The sequence below is a fragment of the Netta rufina genome (assembly GCF_964035555.1).
Source record: "Netta rufina genome assembly, chromosome: 6".
Taxonomy (NCBI): domain Eukaryota; kingdom Metazoa; phylum Chordata; class Aves; order Anseriformes; family Anatidae; genus Netta; species Netta rufina.
The window spans coordinates 36,438,267-36,462,206 of record NC_140129.1 but is presented as its reverse complement, the minus strand read 5'-3'; the positions used below and the strand labels follow the sequence as shown (position 1 = coordinate 36,462,206).

At 39.6% G+C, this 23,940-nt stretch overlaps 1 protein-coding gene across 11 annotated transcripts in view; it reads left to right on the top strand.

The window, feature by feature from the left end:
- The window catches only part of GTDC1 (glycosyltransferase like domain containing 1), a 192,966-nt gene that overhangs the window by 32,060 nt on the left and 136,966 nt on the right, over nt 1-23,940 (top strand). For 10 of the 11 annotated variants that reach the window (XM_084289177.1, XM_084289180.1, XM_084289171.1 and 7 more), the window contains one exon: nt 5,794-5,887. The exons of the other annotated variant lie outside the window; for it this stretch is intronic. Coding sequence is in view for 1 of the 10 variants with exons in the window: in XM_084289178.1 (XP_084145304.1) it covers nt 5,865-5,887 (23 nt within the window). In the remaining 9 variants the exon portion in view is untranslated. The remainder of the gene's footprint in view (nt 1-5,793; nt 5,888-23,940) is intronic. 11 annotated transcript variants of the gene reach the window in all.

Here is a 23,940-nt window from a genome sequence, read left to right as displayed (position 1 = left end):
GCATGTGTAAAATGTCTTGTCTTTGAATTGCAGTTCTGTTTCGCAGCTTTGCAAGTCTTGGTCTAAGTTGAAAAAAATAGTAATTTAGTGAGGAAATAGTTAATAACAAAACATTACAGATAGTGTTTGAAGAGGCTGTTAGTTTTGCCCAAGAAGTTTCCATTTTCTAGAATTTGTGCTGCCTCATTATTTGTAATACTGAAACTGCTGCTTACCAATTGTACCAAACACTTACATGAAGAAATGAAAGTAGTGTTTACAATTGTGGCTGGAAAAGACTGATTTAGACTTAGTGGGCCACATTCTGCTTTGAAATAAAATGCTATGAACGCGGAGTCTTGCACAGAGTGTCAGTAAACCCAGACTTGGTTACTTTAACATGTTTGCAAATGGGATTCTTAATATTTTTTTTTTTTGAAATGGCTAACTTTAGTGGAAAGATGCTGCTGAAGCATTTTGTGAAGCAAAGAGCAAAGTTCCTAACTAAACTTCCTTTTTCTCTCTTTCAGTTGGGTGATTAACCTTGGTTTAAATGCATTCCAGTTTGAGTAATTACTCTTTTTCTGCTTTAAAATTCACTCCATAGTCTCTGAATAGGCTAATATTAGCCTTTATTTCTAGAGGAGTCTCTTGCTGGTTGCAGCCATTCCAGCATGCTTTTTGCAGGTTTTTGTTATTTTTCTAAATGTTCTGTAACCTCTGGATGTTCAGTATTTAGGGATGAAAGCACCTTAAGTTATTGTTGGCTCAGAGTCTCAGCACAGGTTGTCTTCTTCAGCCTGTTGACTTAAAATTGACTTCTAGTGATTTTTCAGTTATAGGAGAATAAAAACATCAGGGAGAAGAAGGTGGCACAAGAAGATACAACTAGGACATATTACTCTACAGCCACTGGATCAGTTCTTGGGAACTACAGTTTGTTGGCACAATATAGAGAAGCCATTGGCTCCCTTAAATTACCGTGTGATACTTTCTGTCTTTACTGTGTAGGCTTGATTGTTGGTAGAAGTCATCTGGATTGAGTATTTCATTTTGTACTTTTAGTCATGCATCAGAGAAAAGCTTTTTATCATCAAAGAGCCTGGAGAAATATTTACTATTATGTTATTAACTACAATGTACTCCATGAACTTTAGTAGTAAGATTTTTCTGGGGAAGATACAGCTCTGTGTCCTCCACAGTTCCCACCACCTTGCCCCAGCAGACCTGCATTTTTAATGACATAAATGCAGAAAGATACAACTGCTAAATTATCAGTTCATTTTGGTGGTAAATCAGTCATCAGGGCAGTAGTTCAGATAATACTCCAAAATCAAGTAGTGTTCCAGAAAACGATACTGCAACTTGCAGATTTTTACTTTCTAAAAGACATTGATGCTTTTGTCAAAACACTGTCTCTGTGCTACATAATGATGTGGTTTGTCTCCTCGTGAACAATGTGAAATTACTATTTGCAAGTCGCATACAGTTTTGTAACTACAAGTTCTTTCTTAGCACCGTCTTTCAGAACTTGCAGTGTATTCTCTTTGAATATAAAGCAGTTTGGTAATACTACAAATGCTTTAGAGTGTATCAGCAAGTTGTTATATTGAAAGACTTCAAGAGGCAATACATTAAGCAAAAAGCAGTAGCGCTACCTGTAGAGCACACCATACGTGCCCTTAAGCAAAAGATAATAATTAGTTGCTTGTATTCCCATGCAAACTATCCCAAGTGTTGATATTTATGAATTGCAAAGATCACTGCAATACCAACTCAAGCTCCAAGCTGCTGGAGTTGTTTATGCCCCTTCAATTTTTAATGTACCTATAAGAGGGCATTTAGTCCAAAGGGATTTGCGTGCCACAATCGTACCTCCAGTGAGTGAAACACAAAAGTAAGGATAGTTCTTCAAACTATTTTAAGTGCTAACTTCCACTTCAGTATTAATAATAATCAGGAAGAACAACCCTGAAAATATTTTTGTATTTTGTTGGCTAAATGTGATTTGGTTGCCTTTTTGTCATGCTTATGGCACGATGGTCATTAAATGTGGTGAAGGATCTGCTGTTAGGTAGCCTGCAGAGCGAGAAGTTACCCACAGCTTGTGGGTATCTGATTTGCTAATTAGTCCATGCACATTCAGATGGTGTGTTTTGCACTTCAGTCACAAGAAATATTTGACTGGAATCGACTTTGCCCTGCATCAGTTGCAGGGCTGGGCCACAGCAGCCTGATCTAGTCCGTGCTGCCGCTACCTTTTGTAAAAGAGCAGTTCTGTCAGAACTGTGAGGTTTAAATAATAATTATACATGATGGATGCGTTTTTGGCTAATTCATACTGTGTATGGACTATTGTGAGTTTATCTCCTCTGTCTAATCTGTATAATGCCCCCAAGAGCGGCCCCTTGCAGCCCTGCCATTGCTAGGGCTCCCTGAGGTGAGCTGGAGGGGGACCTCCCATCGGCTGGGTTTGGGCAGGAAGGGAGTGAAATGTCACCCTTTTCTTGTTAACTGGAAGATGTTAACACAAAGTAAGTCTTAAAATGGAAGTTAACCAGGTTATTTGTTTAGCAAAAAAACAAATTTCCTGTTGGGGGTGGGAGGAAATGCTAACTGTTCCTTTAGTTTGTTTCAGTGAATTAAAGAAGATATTAGGAAAAAAATGAGATCATGTTGAGTATATATTACCTGAACCATATAATTTAAGTCTGAGCTATCTCTACTGAATTATAAGAGTAGGAGGAGTTTGTTAGTCACTGTGGAAGGCAAAATGTCAAAGTGACTAATTATGCTGTTCCAGGGAAGAAGAGATATGGTTAATTCCTGAGCAGCAGAACAGTTCTCTTAAGAACTGTGGTAAGACTATCCCCAATATAAATATAGCTAATACTATTTCAGTATAATTACATTAGTTGTCATGGCACTGTTTAGAAGATTACATCGCGGCATCACTTGCATGGGACGGTGCCGGCACTTCTGCATATAGGTGGTAAACGTACAGCTGTGTCGTGCTTCGAAAATGTAAATTCCATGTTACACCTGCTGCTCTGTGACTGGAGTCAGGATAATACCACGTCAGAGGTAATGCCACACTAGTGCATGATCCTGAGGAAGCTCGCTGGAGGAATGGCTTCGTAAAGAAGAGCATTTTTCTCCCCTGCTCTGTTGAGCTTTGGGGTAGCGGACATTGCTGAAGGTCTGGCTGTTAGGGCCAGCAGAGGGGGAGCAGCTCTTCCCTCAGGGTAGGCTGGCAGAAGCAGGCCCAGTAAAGTTTTTAAAATATAGCTCCTGTAATCAAAGACTTGAGCAATTTTGATTAGCTCAGAAGAAGCAGCCCCGTTTCAGTCATATGCCTTCCCGGAAAACAGCCTTTTCTCATAATATTTGAAGCGAACTGGCATTTAGCTTATGCTCTGCTGTGTCACAGATAAGAATTTTTTTTTTTTAGATAATAGGAGATAATGTATCATGCATTGATAGCTTCCATCACAGTTTTTCAGTAAATCTCCTCTTGAAGTTTTTCAAAAGCCTTAATTGTGATCCAGTAGTGCAAGGAGAGCTAATTTCACCTCAGATATTTCTCACATGAGCATGTTGGCAAGAGCTCTCCTGCTGGACTTTCCTTGGCTGCTTCTCTGGTTCTTGTGTCCACTCCTTTAGTCAAAATAACGTTATTCTTGTACTGTAAACAAATGTGCAGTATTCACTTCTTAATTTTTTTTTTTTGGGGGGGGGCTGAATTCCTTGTTTTCAACTATAGGTAGCTATTTTCTGAGCACTTCAACACAGCCAGGCATGCGGCTGATTTAGTTCTGTCAAATGCAGTCCAGATGCAAAACCTTTTGTTTCTAAAATAAAATACAATTGTGAATATATCATTTCATTTAAGTGCTGCTGGAAGACAGTTTGCTGATTTTGTTAAAACTGCAGCAAAAATACTTCTGTTTACAGCAACAAGACCTATACAGGAAATTATCTGAAATACTGCAACAAAATAATTGCTTTGCTAATATTTAATTTCGTTAAATTGGTGTCATACAACTTCTTTAACCTTTAAACAGAAATAAAATTTACAAATAAGTGATAAGATTTATATATAAAAATATAAATTCCACTAACATAGCTGATGCATAAAAATAGCTTAAAGAGCATTCATACTTGTCACAGTTCTGTAAGAAAATGTTTCACCATTGTCAAACTGAAGAAACGCAATCAGTATAGAGTCCCACCCCAAAGAGATAAACAAGATTTTTTTTTTCTTGAGCAAGGGGTGAGCAGTTGTTGCACAGTGTTACTACTTCTGTGATAGCAGATTCATTCCTTTAGTATGCAAATCGGAAGTATACAAGGATTCAGTACTTTTATTTAAGAAATATGCCTGCAGGCTGTATTGGTAAGCTTTAGGGAGATATCTGGTTTGGTGTGAAATAAATAGTTGTTAAAAGATCACATGAATTTGTGTCTTAGAAGATGAAAAGTGACGCTGTGAGCATTTTGAGAAAACCCTCCCGTACCTGGCATGCGCGCTTGCCACTTGGTTATTTTTTCAAAGAAATCTTACCAACCCTGCAGAAAATCACAAAGCTACAGGCTGGGTGGGGTGAGGATAGCAGCAATGTGTGAACTTCAAAATGTAAGAGACTTGAATTTCAGACACCCACAGTCCCACCCTCTTGGTGTTTGACCACTGCAGAAAATGCTCGTGCTCCCGGTGGAGTTGCTTTTGCTTCAGCTTTTATCTTCAGACCATTTGAGTGCTGAACTTTCGGTGAATAGATTTAAATGTCATAATTAAGGTTTACGCATAAGCGATAGGCATCAGAGTTTGAATATTTTAAATGAGATGGGAGGGGTAAAAACCTGAAAGCATTTGAGTGAAAGATTGCTTTAGTACATGCAGTTGGTGCTGAAGGTCTGTCTTGCTAAAGAAGACGAAACATTTCCTTCAAAGCTATTTTCTTCCTAGTGTAGGACACATTTTAATATAGAATTGCAAAATATAATAGCAGTTTACTAAAATTTGGGTTGTAAAATAGCTATTAGGTGAAGTTTGTACCCTTTCTATTCTGTTGTCAAAAATACTAATCAACTCTTCACTTTTTTTTTGCAATTCATTCTTGGTGCATTTTCTTTAATTCTTTTTTCCTCTAATGTAGAATCATCCTTTCTGCAGTGGTTTCTTGCTTCAGAAAGTTTGTCAGTAACAGCATGCCTGTCATAACAGTGTCATATCACAAGTGAGCTCACGATAGTTGTGGAAAAGCAATGTGTCTTAGAAACATTTATTCCCTTCCTACGAATACCTGTATCTTATTTTAGGTAACTGATGAGGACCGTAAGCCTTAATGATCTAAGGTAATCTAACCCCCCTTGCTTGCTACCTTTCTCTGGAGACGCTTCAAACTACTGCTGCTGACTTTAAAGTATGAATCAGCCCAGAAGCTTAAATGCCTGAACCTGTTCTTCTTGTGTACACTTGGATAATATCCAATGAAATTAATAGTCCTGGTGTTTGTCTACATGACAGTTATTGTACTGATGGAAATAAAGCTGATCCAAACAAATTGCAGATATCCAGGTGAGGCAGCAGCAGCCTTCACCTATGCCTCCTTTTCTTTCCTTCTTACAACTCCCAGAAATGCTTCCTTTTGTCATAAATTTGTCTCCTTCCATTTCTTTTCAGTGTCCTACTGTTTTCATTGAGAGGGATTAGTAAAGGTAAATCATAGCTTTGTAGCATTAACATTAGCTTATAAGATCTGTCATACTCATCTCCTAGCTAAACTAAATACTGCTTTTTTTTTCCCACAGCTCTTCACTTGAAAGAATTAGACTACCTACAACATGGTGCAGTGTTTCCAGTGAGGAAAAATCATTAATAAATGTGTATTTTCAGCACTTCCAGGTTTTTATACTGTTTGCCTTTCTTTATTGTCACTGCATGCCCGTCAGAGCAGCATGGAGGAATGCACGATAACCAATTTTTGGTGCTGGTTGTATGGCTTTTTGGATTTAGGGCTGTAACCAAAGTCATTGCTTCTCAGGTAGTCTGAGTGATGATGGCCTTGCGCTGCTGCTGGTGAATAGCCAGATAATAGCAATTAGGCATGGAAACCATTAAAACCATTTAGTCATGGTTCTTTTGATGACACCAGTGTCAAAAAGGAACAATACTCTTTGTAAGGTGTTAGCAGCAGATTAAAAAAAAAAAAGTGTAATTCCTGTCAAATGTATGGGGTGTAGCTTCAACAAGAATAGTGTGTGGGTATGTGGCTTAATCCGAGCCACTACGCCTGCCTCTGGAAAGGCTTTTTCCCTTGATTTTGTAACTGTTTTTTTTTCTTCGTGTCTCATCTAGAAGCAGACAAATGAAGTAGAGAATCAAATATTTTGTGGGGAGCATATGGAGGCGTCCTCACAGGCCTGGTTTCATTATGTTTCCAAGTCCTTTGGACAGACTTCTGAAAGGCAGGGTGTCTGGCAGGCTCGGGGCCGGGAAGAGCGAGGTGCTGGGCTGCTGGAGGATCGGCTCGGCCGAGGCGTGATGGCAGCTTCCTTCGATCAGATGGAGAGTTACATTACCTAGTTCTAATGCAGTTGTTTTAAAGCCGTAAACTGGTCATATATGGTCCTCAACAGCTTTTATTAAATATCTACCTATCTAATCATATATGATTTTGTGAGTCATCGTATTTTATCAAAATGGAAGCATCACCAGACAGAAAGAAGTTGATGTGTAGATCCTGGTCAGTCATGATCTGCTTTGCTGCATTTTTCGGTTACCAAAAGAAAAAGAAAAAAGGCAGTATTTTTGTATTTGCAAGAGAGGAAGAACAGAAAATGGTATCTTATGTAAATGATGCCTATCTACATCATGGCCCATGCGCATGTGAGAGTTGGTGCTTTCTGCCACTGCTTTTATTTAGTTACTTTTCTTAAGCACTTACATACTCACTTCCCATGCCTGTCTTCAGACTTTACCCTTGCTGACGAAGTCTACGCTAATAATTGCTAAAACAGAAGTTAGCAGGAAATTTGAGGGTCCTTTTTTGTTGCTGAATGTGACAATATTAAGATGCACTCCAGTTATATATTCTGCTTCTCTTAGGTAGTGATTTCCTCCTTTATCTAAGTAATGCTATTAACAGGAACAGGGCTTTGAACTGTCATTTCATACTACTTGAAGTTAATTGCTAGAAAACCAGGGCTTTCTTGTTTATATTAACCAGTTTTATATAAAGTGCATCTCCTTACTGAGGCTGTCACTGTGAGGTAGGAATAACTACAGTAAACTGAAGAACAGAGCAATTGAGCCTTTGATCATGTGAAAATGTAAGCATGTGTTGAACTTTACACTTGAGCATTCCCACTGGCTGCAGAGGGCTTATGCAGCTGAATTGCGAGGGTCTGGGGCTTGATAGAGGTTTGAGAAGTCCTTAGCAGGCTCTACAATAAAACCCAGATATCCTATCAAGGCAGGATGCTTTAATTCTGCTCAGATTGCTTAGTAGGCACAGAGTCAGGAAGATAATATATTTTTAGCTTTTAAATTCAAAGAAACCTTTCTAAATTCAAAGAAACCTTTCAATTAAAGGAATTCTTGACAATTTCAAATGCTGTTACTGACATGTTTACGCTGAATGGAGAGGAACAGTTACGATTTTGACTTCTCTTATTCTCTGGGACTAGAGAAAACCCTATCCCATTTACTTTGTATTGTTGCAGTTTAAAACCTCAAATGGTATAGTTTTTGTTTACTATTGCTTAGTAATTTCTCTGAAATTACTAAGAAAAACAGGCCTTTAGAATTGTATGTAGAACGGCTCATATCAACACTGATATGGCAAGAGGCTGCTTTCAAAATAATTGCAGAGGATGATCCGAGTTAAAATTCCCTATCTGCAGAGTCATATGGATTTGTATGCTATTGGAGGTAATGAAACAAAACTCATGGTAGTTTTTATGTTGATTTCAAAGTCAAAGAGAAAACAGGGTCACATCTCAAGAAGAGAGAAGTCTCTAGTGTAGAGGATCGTGGAGTTACAGGATAATTCAGATTGGAAGATACAGGGAGTCCATCTAGTGTGGTCCCCCGCTCAAAGCAAGGTCAGCCCCAAGTCCGTGATACTCAGGTCCAACAGAGTAGGCAGTTATGGACCACTGAGGTATTGCATGGTCTTTTTCTGTAGTGTGGATATTCTTGGAGGCAGTACCTCCATGTGTGGCAAATGCTTTCTAGGATTGGATATAAAAATCCGTGAATGTATGTATTTTTTTTCCTACAGTCAGTGTTGTTCTTGTTGTAGGCATTCTTTTTTTTTTTTTTTTTTGTCTGCAAAGATTTAGGAAGTTTAATAGTTACTATGAACTACTTTCAAATGTATCATTTCTACAAAGAATTGAAAGAGTTTTTTTGTTTTTTTTTTTTTTCCTGCTGGCATTTGAAAAGCAGAAAAAAAATCTGACTACTACAACAGAATTTTATTAATGAATGATTTACACTGGTTCCAGCTGTGACCATGTGATTAGTCCTTCACTAAGCAACAATGGGTATTTTCTTTCTGCTTTTATTTGATTTCCAAGAATGTGTCATCTGTTACATAAACTGCTGCCAGTATACCCCATGTAAACTGGTATTTTTTATTTCCCTGAAGCGCAAGATGAATACCCACCCATATCCTTCTGGAAATACTGTTTTAAATGAATTGGGAATTTTATTGACTCTATCTGATTCACTGTGCCAAAATCATAAAACTTAAAATATTCGTTAAGCACACTAGGCTGTAGGATGCCTTGTTCCCTGGTAGTGCAAAAGATAGATTATTTTCACTTTTACATTTCTATCTTAATATTTTATTACAGCAATACAATGTGTGATAGAGGTGGACAAGCCTACAGATTGAAATGTGGATAGTCCAGATTGTTCCTTTCCCTAGACCATATGGTGTAGTTCTAAAAGCCTTTTGTACGCTGTCTGTTCAGTTAATTGTAAACTCAGTCTTTAACGTACCTTAAAAAATGCGATATATGTGAATCAAAAGTCAGCATATCCTGCGGTAAGTAAAGTTGGCTAAAATATGTGTAAAATCACAGTCCCGAGTGCTGGTCTCTGGGTAGATTTTCTTTTACTGGAGGATTTGAAAGTCTCTTGCTGTTTCGTGATAGCGATGTTAGTATGTGTGTATGGAGGGACAGGTTTTTCCATTTCCTCCTTGGGAAAGGGGAAGATTTGGGTATATAATGAACATTTCATAATATTTTTGCTTGGCAGACAGCTCTGCCAGTGGGTGATGTGCAGGAACATCGAAGATTTCTGACAGATGGATGGTAGGACTGCTAATACACCTACACACGTTTCAGCTTCTGATGTTCCCAGTGTTTCTCTGATGCCTAAGAAGCCTGTGTTCACACTTTGTTCTGGTGTGGCCCAGTGCTGGGTTTTAGAAGAGCAGAACCAAGTCTCTCTTTGGGCTTTCATATGCCACAGTGAAGGTCATTTATTAGTCCTCACAAAGTCAAGCAATTACTAGGGAGGCAAAACATATTTTTTTCGACGTAATAAAGAGTTAAAAATTAATTGATAGGTTCAGAAGCACATTTATTTTCTACTCTCATCTTACATAGCATAAGAAGCTATTTGGGAGAAGTAGCTGATTTCAGTGAAGGTAGGGTTGATGCATATAAAGAGGAAAAATCCAAAAGAGCAGGAGTCTTTCGCTGAAATTGCTCTTCTGTGGGTCCCAACCTGTTTTTAAGCGTTGGAGAGTGTCTGCTCATTAGTGGCATTTTCAGTGGTAGGCAAGGCTCACATCATTTGTGGCTTTGTAGATAAAAATTCACTTAAAAAAAAAAAAATCCAAAACATTGGAATCAAGTAAAAAGTAAATGACGGTAGTGGAGAGTGAGACTAATGTGCTCTGAGAGGCCTCTCCTAATGAAATGTATTGATCTCTGCTGCATATCTGAAGTTTTCAAAGGATTTCAGATATTCATTCTATCAGCAGCTGAATGCAAAGGGATGGGTAACCTTAGGGAATATTAGAAAGGAAGAAAACTCAACTTTTTTTTTTTTCTTGCTAGCAGATACCAAATAACGTAACTCTGGACCTTTGTTAAGCCTGAAGAAAGACTGAAAGCTTCAGTAAGAGTTTTCTTGAAATGGGAACAAATAATAATAATCAGTAGGCTATAATGCATCTATTTTGTTACACTAGGTTGTATGCTTATTGGTAAAGTGTAAGAGTAATAAAGGTAAATAGGATGGTGATAAGTATACAGCAAAAAGTTCTTGTGTTGGAGAATTTTTCTTTTTGCTTAAAAAAAAAATACGAAACGTCACCTTTGCAGAATGATGAAAAGGAAGACTTCTTTGTGCTGCAGAAGTAAACGTGGATCTTGCTTGGCCAAGGTATGATCAGGAGCTGCAGTATGCCGTGGTGTCATCCGTGCCACTGCCGCAGTGGCATCCTGCTTCTGTTCCCTACGTTTTGGCTGGAGCACGATGGCAGTGGAAGCAAGTATCTGCGGGCAGAATTTTCCTTGCTGCAATCCAAGTAGTTCAGAAGCTTTGAGATGCAAGAAACCACGCATAACGTTTGAAGCATCCAGCTGTAATTTTTGAGAGCTGAAAGAGAAAGCATTGACTGAACATTTTTTGCAGCTTCCATATGATGAGAGCAGTTCTCAAAGCCTGCGAGTTGCCTCTTACAGAGAATAGATGAATAACAAAGGTACCTGTTTTTGCTGTACCCTGGCGAGTGTTGACTCTCTTCATTAAGGCAGCTAGTACAAACATGATGTGCTAACTTGTATTATTAAAACACCTAATTTAACTGTTAATGTGGATCCAAAACATGAGAAATAACAATTTTAAAAATGCATACATTCTTCAAGAAAAATGCACTGTTCTTTTTGTCAAAAAATCTTTAATCTGTTTATTTCAACAGCTGTTTCTTTAATTTGAGTGGTGTACATACCTGTTCCCAAACAGTTATTAACGAAGTCGGCTTGATTTGTAAAATAGTGGAGTAAGACTGCCACTTTTATGGACTTACAGGTAGGTTAGGTTTGTGAAAATGTACAAAAATCTTTGGTTGATTTTGAGGAATTAAGCTTTTTCAGCAAGGTTCTTGACAAAGAAAAGACTTTATCACTTTTAAACTAGGTTGGACTCAAGCTTTTTGGACTAATTGAATATACCATAGAAATAGTTTCATGGGATGGTACAAGTCTGTTCTGTGGTGGTACAGAAGGAAGCAGGAGGAGACTGTAGGAGATGGTTTATAAATGTGCTTAAGACAATTTGAGTGAAGAAGAATTATTGGGGATACAAAACAGGATACTAGATAGGGAAATAAGGAAAGGGAGCTGTGAAGTTCTGCTTCTGGAACAGTGAAAAAGGGATTGTATTGAAACTGAAGTTTGGGGAATGAATCAGGATGAAGAAAGAGAAAAATATTTAAGACTGTAAACCAAGCAGATAGGAGGGATGGTGCAGATGTCCATACATGGGGAAAAGTTGAAAGTGAGGTGAGTTCGAGACAAGATTTGGCATACATCTACTCAAGGTAGCATGCATTTCCTTGTCTGGCCTTTATGGGTGCATCCTTTATCATGTCACTGAAAAAGTTTAAGGAAGGAAAAAAGATGATGTAGGATTAAGACGGTTACAATAGAAAAGAAGGTGAAAGAATAAAAAATAGAAGCCATTAAGAAACAAACATGAGAAGAGGAAATAGGGGATTAAGTCATGAGAAACAATTCATATGGTTTCAAGACGTGTAGATGTTCCTTCTGAGGATGGAATACATCAGCTAACCAGATGAAGAATGATACTAATATAAGATACAAAATTTCATCTAATTTTCAGCTCAGAAAGAAAACGAAATAATGAAAGTACAATCTGGGTGAAATATGTATTTGTGTTTTCTTACAAGGATTCATGCTAATGAGAAATTAACGCTGTTGTTCGAAAGAAAATTTTTCATGTGTGGTAAAATGGCAAGCAAATTTCTGCCAGTTTTAAAGAGCCACATGCATCCTGGTGGTTGGAAGGAGGGAATTCAGGAGTCACTGCTCCTTGCTTCTGCTCGTGGCTTTGCTATAAAGCTACTGTTGGAAAGTTGTGCAAATGACAATTTTAAATTCATTTTCAAATCTGTAAAGTAGAGAAAGCAACACCTACTTCTCTCACAGGAGTGTTACAATGCTTAATTAATGTTTAATTGTTAAGCTCTTTGGCATTTTTGAATGAAGGTGGATAAACAAAACCTCTTGTTAATTATGAGAAACACCACGTAGAAGGTCTAGTATGATTTTGGGGTTGGAGGGTGGAGTACAGTTACATCTTGTTTTTTAAAGCACATTTCAAAACAGTTGAAAATTTTTGCTTGGAAGCTATATTATCATTAGGTTTGTTTATTGAATCCAAGCATTTTCTTACAGTTAGCTGGTAATTGCAATATCTACATAGATAGTGGGTTATCTACATAGTGCAATATCTACATAGTAGTGGTTTTTCCTGTAAAGATAGTTCAGGACCCCTCTGACTTGGAACAGTTGAATAGTTGATCTCTAGTCCCTTTTCTCCTTCATGACCAGATGAATTCCTTATAGTTTACTTACATTAACAAAACTGAACCAAGTACTTCTCTGTCATGAAACTCTATCAAGGTTTTCAGGAGGGTCAAAGTGCCATTTTTAGAGGTTGTGGACTTCAGAACAGAAGTCAACAGGCAACAGTAATGGTAACAAGTGCATGAAATTCTGTGCATGTATGAGTAAACGTGGGTACAGAATAATTGTAAACAGCCAAGTAATATGGTCAGAAGGAGATTTTTCACAGAAGTAATCAACTGAGCTGCTGTTGAATGACAAGAAAATCAATGGAGGGGGATAAACCTCACTAAAATTTGGCTTTTTTCCTCTTCAAAATCAGCACGGTGATTAAGAACAACCTTCGTAGTTATGGTCAAAAGAAATGGTGTGTGTATTTGCTAGCAAGTTTCTTAGAATTGTCGGTGCCTGTAGACACACACTTCACAAAGGTAGTGGTGTGTCAGCAACATCACAGGTGTCACCACAGGCAGGCGTTATAAATGTCAGCAGTATGTAAGTGGCAGTTATAAATAAGCAAAACCATGCGAATTGGTCTGCGTTTGTTCGGCACCCCTTACACACCTTCAGGGTGCCGCTGCCTAACGCCTGGCTGAGTACCTCGTGCCTTTTCCAAGCACGCTGAACATCAAGTGGGGTGCGCAGCTTGAGAAGAAAAAGAAGTCTGCCTTTTTTTCTTTAAAGCTCTTTTTCTAAGTCATTCTTGCAGTGCCCAAGAAAATACGCGCATGAGTGCGAAGAACAGCTGCCTATAGACTCGGGGAGGAATCGCTGCTGGATCTCTTGTCCGTGCTCTTTCAGAGCTGCGGGAGGAAGGCACAGAGCGCCGCAACTCTTCAGGGCAGCTTGAATCGGCTCACATGAATATTGCCCTCTCCAAGGATATTGGCATGCAAAACAGATTTTGTTCATTTTGCCACATTTGAATGCACTGCACAAATAGATTTCGTAGCTGTTTTGAGATGTACAGACGGCATTTGGATTAGGGTCTCTTTAGCGGGAGTTAACTAATGCGTGCTCCATGCAGATAGGTGGCAATAACTCCTTTTCTCTTCCAAAAGTGTTTGGTGCAGCTTCATTTGCATACCCTGTTTGCAAATCACCTTACACTGCATATGTTTTCTGGAGGCAACTTACCTGTGTGACCACAGCATTAGGCCGTGATCAGACCGAACATCCTCTGCTTGTTTTGCCCCTTTCCCCTTTTGCTTAATTGTATCTCCAGTACTGAAACAGGGAGAGTGAAGCATCTTCCAGAGCTACTTGGGATTTAAATAAGTGATGAAGGTGCTATCCTTCAAGTGTTTACATCTAGGTGATTGTGGGGCCAGCCTCAGCTTGAACAGGGCTGGGGAGATCAGGTCTCAAGGCTCAGAACGAGCTGAATTGCTTAATCTGTGCTAAAGACCCACACAGCACCTCTCTGCAATTCTGATCCATTTTCTGAAGGTGATCTTAGAAAAATCTCAGTGTAAATACATAACTGAAGATTGATTTAATGTTATTCCTGTAAGCAAAGCAGTTGTTGCCTTGTGTTGCTAAAAAAAAAAAAAAAAAAAAAAAAAGACCAAGTAGCTTGGTGTACAGAGCAGCCACCCAAGAAAGCACAGCAGAAATGCAGTCTTTATTTTCTGTTGCGACTTGATGAGTAAGGCCACACGATCTTCTCTGGATAATAGAGCAATTTCTGATGAGCCTCCAATAAAATGCACTTAGGTAAAGCGAACTCTGGGGCCTTAAGTTTTCTTTCCTTGAGTTTTTGCGAGATTTAACTCATCTCAGCAGCATTTATTTGTTACATTGTGCAGGAGAAGGTTGTGGCTTTTAAGGGCAGAAGTTTATGAAGATGGAAGACCTTTCACAACAGTTTTCTTTCATCAGCTGGAAGGCAACTCTGAATTTTCTTGGTACCTGTATTTTCTAGCAAAGACGATCACTTTAAGGTTGCATTTTTATATTTTCCATTTTTAAGCTTTATATAAATGATCCCAGTTCACCTTAACGTGTTATTTCTGTTCTGTGGCTTGGTTAATAGGCAAGAAGTTTTTGTCATCTGAGTGGTGTATTGGGGCAGAAACCCTCCACAATGACCGGTTTGTGGCTTTCATCTAGAGCAGCAATAAACACTGCAGGTTTTGCAGGAGTACTGGCAAGTCAGTGTAATTTCTGGTCAGCACTTGCTAGGACTGTTTTGAGTCTTGGTGACTACCTGACATGTTTCCGTGTGGCTGCTCTTGTTCCTCAGGCCTACAAGAGGTGCTTATGGCTGCTGTGAATGCTTAGCTGGTGGTCCTGCCAAAAATTTCCCAGTGGCCAGAAGAACTGCACAGCTGTTAACTGCTAAGTACGAGTTGGTACAGATCTCTAACTTGCTGGTGAAACTTGTGATCTTTGACTTTGAAATTAAGAAGTGTCAACAAAAGCACCGAGGTCACCTCTATGAGGTGTAAGCAGTGTTCTCGTGGTGGTTTGCAATGTTATTTCTGGCATCTCAGATCAGCAGCAATGTCAGTAACAGCACCTACCAGTAGCCAGCTAAACTTCAGCTGGGTCTCCCAGTAATGACCTTAAAATATTTTTTTCACCTCTGAGCTTCACAAGTCGAGATGCTTTTTCTCTGTACCACAGCAGTCACGGCCATTACAAAACATTTTAAATTCCCACTTCTTAAACTTGTACCTGTTTGCAGGAGGAGCTTGCTGGGTTCTTTGGTGGTTGAAGTTTGATAGCTCGTGCACGACTGCCACTCTGGTTTTGCTGAAGAAGCTGTGCAATTTCAATAAGGATTTTCAGATTGCAGAAGGAAAGTGTTTGGAGCGCGGCCAGTTAACTCAGAGGCAGGGTAAATGCTTTTCAGACTCCTTTAGACATGTAGAAAAGTGCTTCTCAAGTGACTCTAAAGCTAAAATCTGATGCGAATTTTACTAATAGGTTCATTATTTATAATGAAGGAAAATACAAATAAAACTGGTTTTAACTTTTTTTAATTGGAGACTGCAACGTGGATCATGTCCTATAGCCAGTTTTTGTCCTGTGCAACTCGGCTGAAGTTTTTAAGGCAAGGTCTTTCAGATAGTAATGTTTTTAATGGTGTTTTTCTAATTCCAGCCATCTGATTTTTCAAGGAAAACTGTTACGCCTTGATGGCCAGACTCCATCCTCTGTGCCTGTCCTTGCCTTGCTGTTACCTGCAGTGGTGCTACAAGCAGCCACTCATGCTTCATGTCTTCTAGGGCTTCCCACAGACATGACTGTTTATTCCTTTTTCAGGTTCTGTTTTTAAAGATTGTGTAGAACCTAAGCTTGTTTACAAAATAACCTTCCCAAACAGATTGTTTTGAGATGCTTGCGTATCGCTTTGATTCATGGAAGGGAGTATTTCCTGAAGTGTTCACCATCTCAATTGACGGATGATCGCAGACAGCCGTATTTAACTTGTGGCAGTGTTTTCCAGCTTCTTGTAATACACATATCCATAGATACCTCCCAGCAGAGGAGGCAGACCCCTCGCGTTTCTCCTACTTTCGCTGCAAAATAAAATGCAGGAATCTGGTTTTCTTTGCTGCTTTAAGCAAATCCTTGGAAGCCTTTCACAGACTCCGGAGGCTCCGTGGACAAGTGAACGAGAACAACTGACTGAAGCCATTAGGTTGGCTGTCCTGGTGTCAGCAGCGATGTTGGTAGACGCTTGCAGTGCGCTGTTGGAACGTGCTTTGGACGCACTCCGAAGCCTTTGATACTGCCTCAGCCCCTTCAGAGGGCTTAGTCTAGACTTTATAGTGCAATTATTTACAGGAAACATAATGCTGTGCCACTAAATAAAGTTGGCAATCCTAATTGCACTGGATTTATAAATCGATGCGGGTAACGTATCTTTCTGTATGTGAAGCTGGAAATGGGAAAAAATATTCTTAAAATGGAAAAATATGTTTAGGGCTGTATGAAGTCCCTCTTTGATGTTGCATGACATTTACTATTGAATCTGAGAGTTTTCAAGTGGTTTCTGAAAGAAAAAACATGATCCTGCTTGGACAGGAGGTAATGAGATGTATTGCTGTGTTTGTAGGCTCCTAGTACGAAGCGTTGCTTCAGTGCTCTCCTGAGAAGACAAGAGGTGTATGAATGGAAGATCAAAAAGTGTTTCCTCTGTTGAATTCAAAATGTATTTAATAGATAAGAACTTTTTTTTTTGCCTTAATGTTACTTTATGAATTGTAAGAACATCACATCCAGACTGGTGTGAAGATCTAATACTTCAATGTCGCTTCTCAAAAACAAATGAAAATCCGACGAGTTACTCTCTTCTCTTGGTTAAGCATTTTGTAGGTTGGCCAAATCCACATGATTATCACATGAAATTGTTTGTGTTGCAGGTTTTTACATGAATAAAATAGCAGATACTTTTGGCATGCCCTTTAAGGTCCAGAATAAAATTCCATGGTTGGATTTTATTTTAAAGCAACCTTACTGGAATGTGTTGTGAAGTGACACGTTTGTCCCTTATAATACTTCTCTGTGGGGGACTCCTCCCAGATTTCACAGCAGAACTAGAGCTGACAGTAGAACTCATCCCATCCTTTTTATTGACTCAAGGTGTGACTGAAGATGCAGATCCTTTCATCACATATTCAAATGGATAGTTTCTGACTGTAAAATAAATCTGGCTTGTGCCCACTCAAAAGTTGCTGCCAAACATCTCAGGCTACCAAGCCTAATGTTTAAATTAACTCTTGGAGTCCCAGCTTTTGTAAAAGAAGGGTGTTTTAAAGGGCTGAATCCCAACCTGCTGTGATAGAAGAATGATTCAGTGTTTATTGTTTAAGGTTTTACCACTTCCAATTTACTGTAGAAAACAAACTTTCTGACGTAGGATGCTTTTATTAGCTTGCAGAGTAGCTTAATGGTGGCTTCTAACAAGCGGTTGGTCTTTCAGTCAATTAGTTAATATGAACTGTAGACAAAGTCTTTCAAATGAAATCAGTTAAAATATTTACATGTAATTTTTTGAAAGTATCTGTGTGCTTAAACTGGATACAAATCCAGGGTATAATGCGTACCTTTCTATACAAAAACTGGTCTGAAGCCCAGAGTGTGTGGAGCACATTTCTCATCATATTCCTAATAAATCGGAGGAATTTCAACATGCCAGCCTATTATTAACCAGCCTGGTGCTTTTTCTGTAATAGGGAACTAGCAACTAATATGTCTCCTGTCAGGTTTAAAAATAGTGCTACATCTCCCATTACCACACCTATTAGCTCCCTATCCACTCAAAGAAATTCTAAATCAAGTTTCTTTTCATCTATTTAAACCTAATGGAAGATTTCAGGATCATAGGTGTCATCAAATTGATAGCAATAAGTATGCTACTGAAAAAGATGAGTCTTGAAAATGGTCTTGAGCCTTCAAGAGCTGTAAACAGTCCAAAAGAGTTGGGTAAAACCAGCATGCTGGAAACCAACATTAGCAGTCTTTGTTAAACTGAGTTATCGCTCTTCCAGGCTTTGAGTTACACGGCAAATGGGAGCTTATAATTAACTGTTAAATTAGAGTAACTAATTTTCTACCAATTACAATTGCTAACCATGCATTTGCTGGTTATATTCTCTTATTAGGTCTACTATTTTTGCTTTTGAAAAGCCTGTTACTGGATGATGAGCTACCCAAAAATCAGAACGCTTTGTGAGGATGATTGAGTGTTCAATACCTAGTGCACTGCAGTGTAGTTGTATGCTTCTACTTTAAGTATATTGGGACCATTAAAAGGAGGAAGAAGAAGAACAGACTCAATGGAAGAGTAATCCTGTGTGCTGGATGGGGGGTCCTCATGGCTATGGTCATTTCCCCAGCAGAGCCCAGGCCCTGTTTCTCCATCACACCTCTTCTTTAGCTTTGCCCATTCTCTTTTGGCTTAGAAATCAAGAAACCTTTCTCTTAATTAAATATCAAAAATATTTGATTTGTCTTTTTCAATCTGTAAATACAAAAATAGTTTGTAGGCAGTATTTAGTTAACCTCGTGCCATACCCTGAATAGGACTTAGTTTCACGTACACGACTTCGGAGGTCAATTAGAGACACGCAAACCAGGTTGGGTATTGTAATTGCTGTTCACAATGTAATGCGGATCAGGAGATTGGTCAGTGAAATTTTCCTGCAACTGTTTCCTGTGAGTGCTGTGCTCCAAAGGGAGACGTGGACTTCCCCGCCGAGCCAGTGGGGCTGTGTGTGGTTTGGAGTTAGCCATAAATGTGATGCACAGATGTTTTTCTCAACTGGAAAAAAAAAAAAAAAGCAATAATTTACTTTATGCGATATAGATTAAGATCTTCAAAGATTTTGATTGAGGGTGGCTAGAAGTATAGATGGAAAGTACTCATGACAATCTTAGACTATGCGAAGAAAGAAGGTGAAAAGAAAATTTTGATGATTAAACTTTTTTGTTTTTTCATATCTGAAAGAAAAAAAATAACAGCATGAAATGATGAAGGCCATTAGCGCTTTTATATAGATAAAATAATAAAGCGATGGAAATACTGAGTCTTAAAATGCATGCTCTGCATATGCATTAACAGCTTTTTTTGCTAAGGATTTATAGCAGCATTGTTTACTTAGCATGCACAGGCTAAGGTACAGATTTTACAGCATGCTACTTTCTAAATATGTAACCCCCAAAAGGAGCCGTGACAGTCCCTTGTGTCAGGGTGTCTCCAGATTAATAGCCACAGGACATCTCTAAACCGTAACTTCTGATTGCCGCTGTTGTACTTCAGGGCTGAAAGCAGAGATGTACAAACTGAGCCCTGCAATCCTCACAATGTGCTTTTTGGTTAAGATCACAGCAATTCTTTTAAAATTCTGCTGTTTGCAATACCTTGCTGGAATCCAGCAAGAATAAAGGCTGCAAGAGGAAACAGGTTTCCTTTAGGAAGCCGGGAATTGCTGCTGCTTGTTGGCAGGTGAGCAGGGATTCAGGTGTCAAACAAGCGGCCTTCAAGGTGCTACTATGGGGGACAGAGCTTAGAAGCTGGAGAAGTTGAAGTTATGCTGTGGGTTTGAGAGGAATTCAGTCTTAAAGTTTATGAACCCTGGTGCAGGGTTACTCATCCCATCACCTCCACCGTCATGGTGGCCTCTGGTACTGAACACAAATTGTCCACGGTTGTTGTTCTGGGGTGGGATATTTCTGCATCTGCATTGCTCGCAGCCACTCCAGTAGCAAAAAACAGCTTTTAAGTAAGAGCCCTATGGGCTGTGAGATGGAGGAATCTGCTGGGCTCTGAACCAGCCTCATGATTTGTGTGTACATCACCTCTCTGCCTGCTGCTAGAAGGAAGGCAAATCTGCAGAAAAGCTTGAAGCGTAGAAAACCTTTAAAAACATATTTAACTTAAAAACTTGACTTAAAAGTTTGTCGTTGGGACTGGTGGTAGAGTCCATAAGTGCTCTGTGAGTGGTCTGCCAGTAGCCACCCGTGTGGGTTTAGCATCAAAATGAAAGTGATTCACACTTGTGAGAGCACGACTTGTCAAGCACGAGAGTGGGACCCACAAAGCTCTTACTTTGAAAAGTGAGTTTAAAAATTAATAATTAACTGCATGTTTTAAAGCGTATTACAAGCAGCTGATTTTACAGCACATCTTAAAATAGCCCGTAGAAGAATGAGTTAGCAGTCCTTGAAGCAACTGCTTCAAATAAGGACGGTGAATGAGCCTGATCCTGAAAGGGATTTCGAGGCAGAGTTCACAGCTGGGAATACTTACCTGGCTGAGACCGCTGGGGCTGTGCCATTTCTCCTAGTCACTCTGCTTGGGTTTTTGGCTGGGAGCTGGCTTTCAGCGTAATGAACACAGCCTCAATGAGCTTACACATAGATTGTAAGCAAAGGGACATAAAAATCATCATCTAAGGTGGTGGATGGGTCAAAGTGTGGTTCCTGGGTGTCACCAGCAGATTAACACTGCTGCAGATGTCCAAGTAGAGGTGAGCGGTTCTGGTTTACCACTTTCTCGAAAGAAGTAGCTATTTCTTACTTTTTCCAGGTGATTTATATCAAAGATAAATCAAGTGGCATTCTCACTTGGTGCAGATGTACGGTTCAGTAATGACTTACCCCCCGGTACTTTTGGGTGATGTAAATCCGAGTTAAATTTTGGTCAAACATTCGAGATGCAGTTGTGTTTAAGGTACAGCTCCGGGGTTTCTGTGAGTCATTGCCGTGAGTAGGAGGGCACCGTGGCCGCTCTCAATGTAGGTTACAGTGCGTGCATGCTGTGCGTGTGCACGGAGCAGGAGCCAGACAGGGCAGGGGGCACGGCGGTGGTGGCCCTTTGGGAAATCCCATTTCACCAGGATGTGGAGCACTGAGAGTTTTTTTTTGTCTTTTTTTTTTTTTTTTTTTTTTTGATAATTTATCTGAAACCATCAAAGGCTGCAGGTTTGTTTATGTACACAACGCATACCTGCTGGCTTTTGTAGCCAGCTGAGTGTGCTCTGGATGCGGCGGTGGAATAAATTTCTCATGTGTGTGGGACTGTGACCGTTGAAACAATCATTACTGAAACCGTATACCTTATTTCCTGTAACTAATAGCAGCTCTCTACCTATGGAATATATTAACAGTTATTCCCTTGGTTTTGGATTGTTGCTCAACTATTTGGTTGGACAGCTATTTGCACACGATCTGTAATTTATGTTGTCTGAGGACGTCAACGAACAGAGCTAATTATGGCTTCCTGATGCGAGCGGTGCTGATGTTTGTGAAACCACACTTCTGTGTCTAAGACAGAGCGAATGTATGTTCCTTAATAAATCATGGAAAATGACGAGTTTTCTCTACCTAGGCTGGTTAATAAAAAAAACTTTGGTTGTTGTTTACCTAGAGTTTAAAATGAAGCGATGGTTTCTGTGGCTAGTTGAACAGTTAATTCTTCCGAGCCTTTAAAATAAATAATTACTGCTCTGTATCGCATAGAATTGTATTTATTTATTTTTATAAACAGGGGCCCGTTTAGGGACTTGCAGTGAGCCCATCCTGTGCTGTTTTGCTGCAGCAGCTCACCTCGTGACAGAGTGACAAAGTCCTGGACGAGCATCACTGAGAGGTGCTGGCTCTGACTTAGGAGAAGTCTCACCAGGTACCTGAATTTATCAGCACCTTGCTATGCCTCTGTAATAGCCACATTGCTGACACCGTTACCATTTAGAAGGCTTTTCTTCTCCCAGCTGTTTTTTATTACCATCTGTCCCGAGGAAGGTGCTGCAGCACGCGGACGGGGTATGTGCAGCAAGCGCCGTGGTGCTGTGCTCCCGAAGCTGAGGCTGAGCTGCTGGCTCTGTGGAGAGGAAGCCCTGTAATGGGAAAGGGGAAGCAGTTCTGTTTTTCTAACATTTGTTGTTTTCTTTGAAATGGGTAAAAGAATACCTGGAGTGATTTATATTTAATTGAGGATCGCATTCCATCAGATACGGTGAATGTTCTCAGGCCATTTATCATCTGTGTCTTTCTGAGACCTCCGCGGAGCGTGTAGTACTTATTTACCTTAACTTGGCTAGGGAAGGGGAAATAAAGCAAAAATAATAGATGTTATTTTTGTGTGTGAACAAAACTGGAAGCCATGTGGATGAAATATGAGGTAAATGACTGCGTCCTGCCTCCTCCGTGACTTTTTAAATACAAGGAATTATTAGTTATGTATAATGCAATTTCCTTTGCATTATCAGCATATGTTTTTAAAACACGCAGTTCAGTGGCTGGCTTTTTCGTTGTTCCAGATTAGTCAACCCCTGAAGTAACCACGACATGTATTGTGCTGCCACCATTGTTTAGTAGTTTCATATTTAAGTAGCATCTTAAAAACAAAAACCAAACAAAACGCCACCATATACTGCTGTTTACGTAACGTTTTTGCTAAATCAAGCACGATGGAAATTATTACAACCTATTTTGCATGTAGGTTGCATGACACTAGGATCCTACAAGAGCTACCTAATATGTACCCTAGGGGCATCCCATTGGGAACTGGGTTTCTCGGTGTAAATAGCCAAAAGGAGGTTGTTGTATGGCCACATTTATGTACGACTTGCAAAATGCTTTGAGGAATAGATGTGAAGGAAGGAGGATAAGTGCAGAGTGACCAAAGAAGTGCCAGGATCCTTAAGAAGGAGACGTGAGAGCCGAAGAAGCCTTCTCCTGTCAGCATGCCTGCTCGCTCAGTCCCAGTGAGGAAGTTCAGTGAGAAGTGCTGCCGAAGAAAATCAGAGAGCACATTGTTGATTCAGCTAAAGCTGGTGATAAAAACAGTTTCAGAAGTAGTCTGATGAAGTGTAATTTGATCAGATAGTTTATGATCACATTCCTTTATTACTGATACCACTAATGATTGGTAAATTCATGGTAACTCATTCCCACTGAGTGACTGACTCAGTGACATTTACAGCCTTTCCTGCACCCCCTTTTTTAGGGGGGCTGAATTTGCAAAACGCTTCCCTCTATTCCTTTTGAGTTACATTTGCAGCGACATTTGATGACGAGCGCGGCATAATTAATTGCAAATGGTTCTGTAGGTGAATAGTGCAGATTCCGAACACAGCTTGTGTTTGTATCGCAGTTATTACCCTGCAGGTTCCAGAAGGGCTCTGGAGTAGGGATTAGGATTTCAGTTGCATCATTGTGAATTCAGAAAACGCCAGTGATTTCAAAAGTGTGATTCTGAAATTAGGTCAGTGGAAAAGAGATCAGAATCTGCCTTGCTACCTGCGAAGATGCAAACTCCAAACGGAGGAGAAGTCTGCTTCCAGAAGATGATTATTTTCCTTTTGAAAGGAACGTATTTGTCAAAAAAATAATTTATCTGAAACAGCATGGGGGAGTGAATAATAGAACAAATTAGAACCTGAATCCAGGCTGTGTTGTGATGGGAACAAGCACGGGATACTTTCCTTCTTGCTCATTGATCTGTAATGACCCACAAGTTCGATGTCGCTGTTTTATCTCACACAGTGATGGGCCAGTGGCTCAAATCTATCCGGAGGTCTCTTATATTTTGTCTTCTCATTAAATTTCTGCAGTATTTGGATTTTTGTTGCTGGCTAGCTGATCTTTTGATTGCTGCAAGGCACTTGTAGCTTTTAATTTTTCTAAAATCTGATCACAGACAAAAATATCGTTTATATGCATATATATAAACCTGAGCTTGATTTTAACTAAATTTCAAGGTTGAGATTTGAGATTGACTGAGAATTTGTGGGGAGTACGTAGCTCTCTACTGAATTCTCACTTTTTGTCATCAGAGCCTTTGAGAAGATAAGAATTACAGTCTGAAACCGCTTGAAATGACAGGTC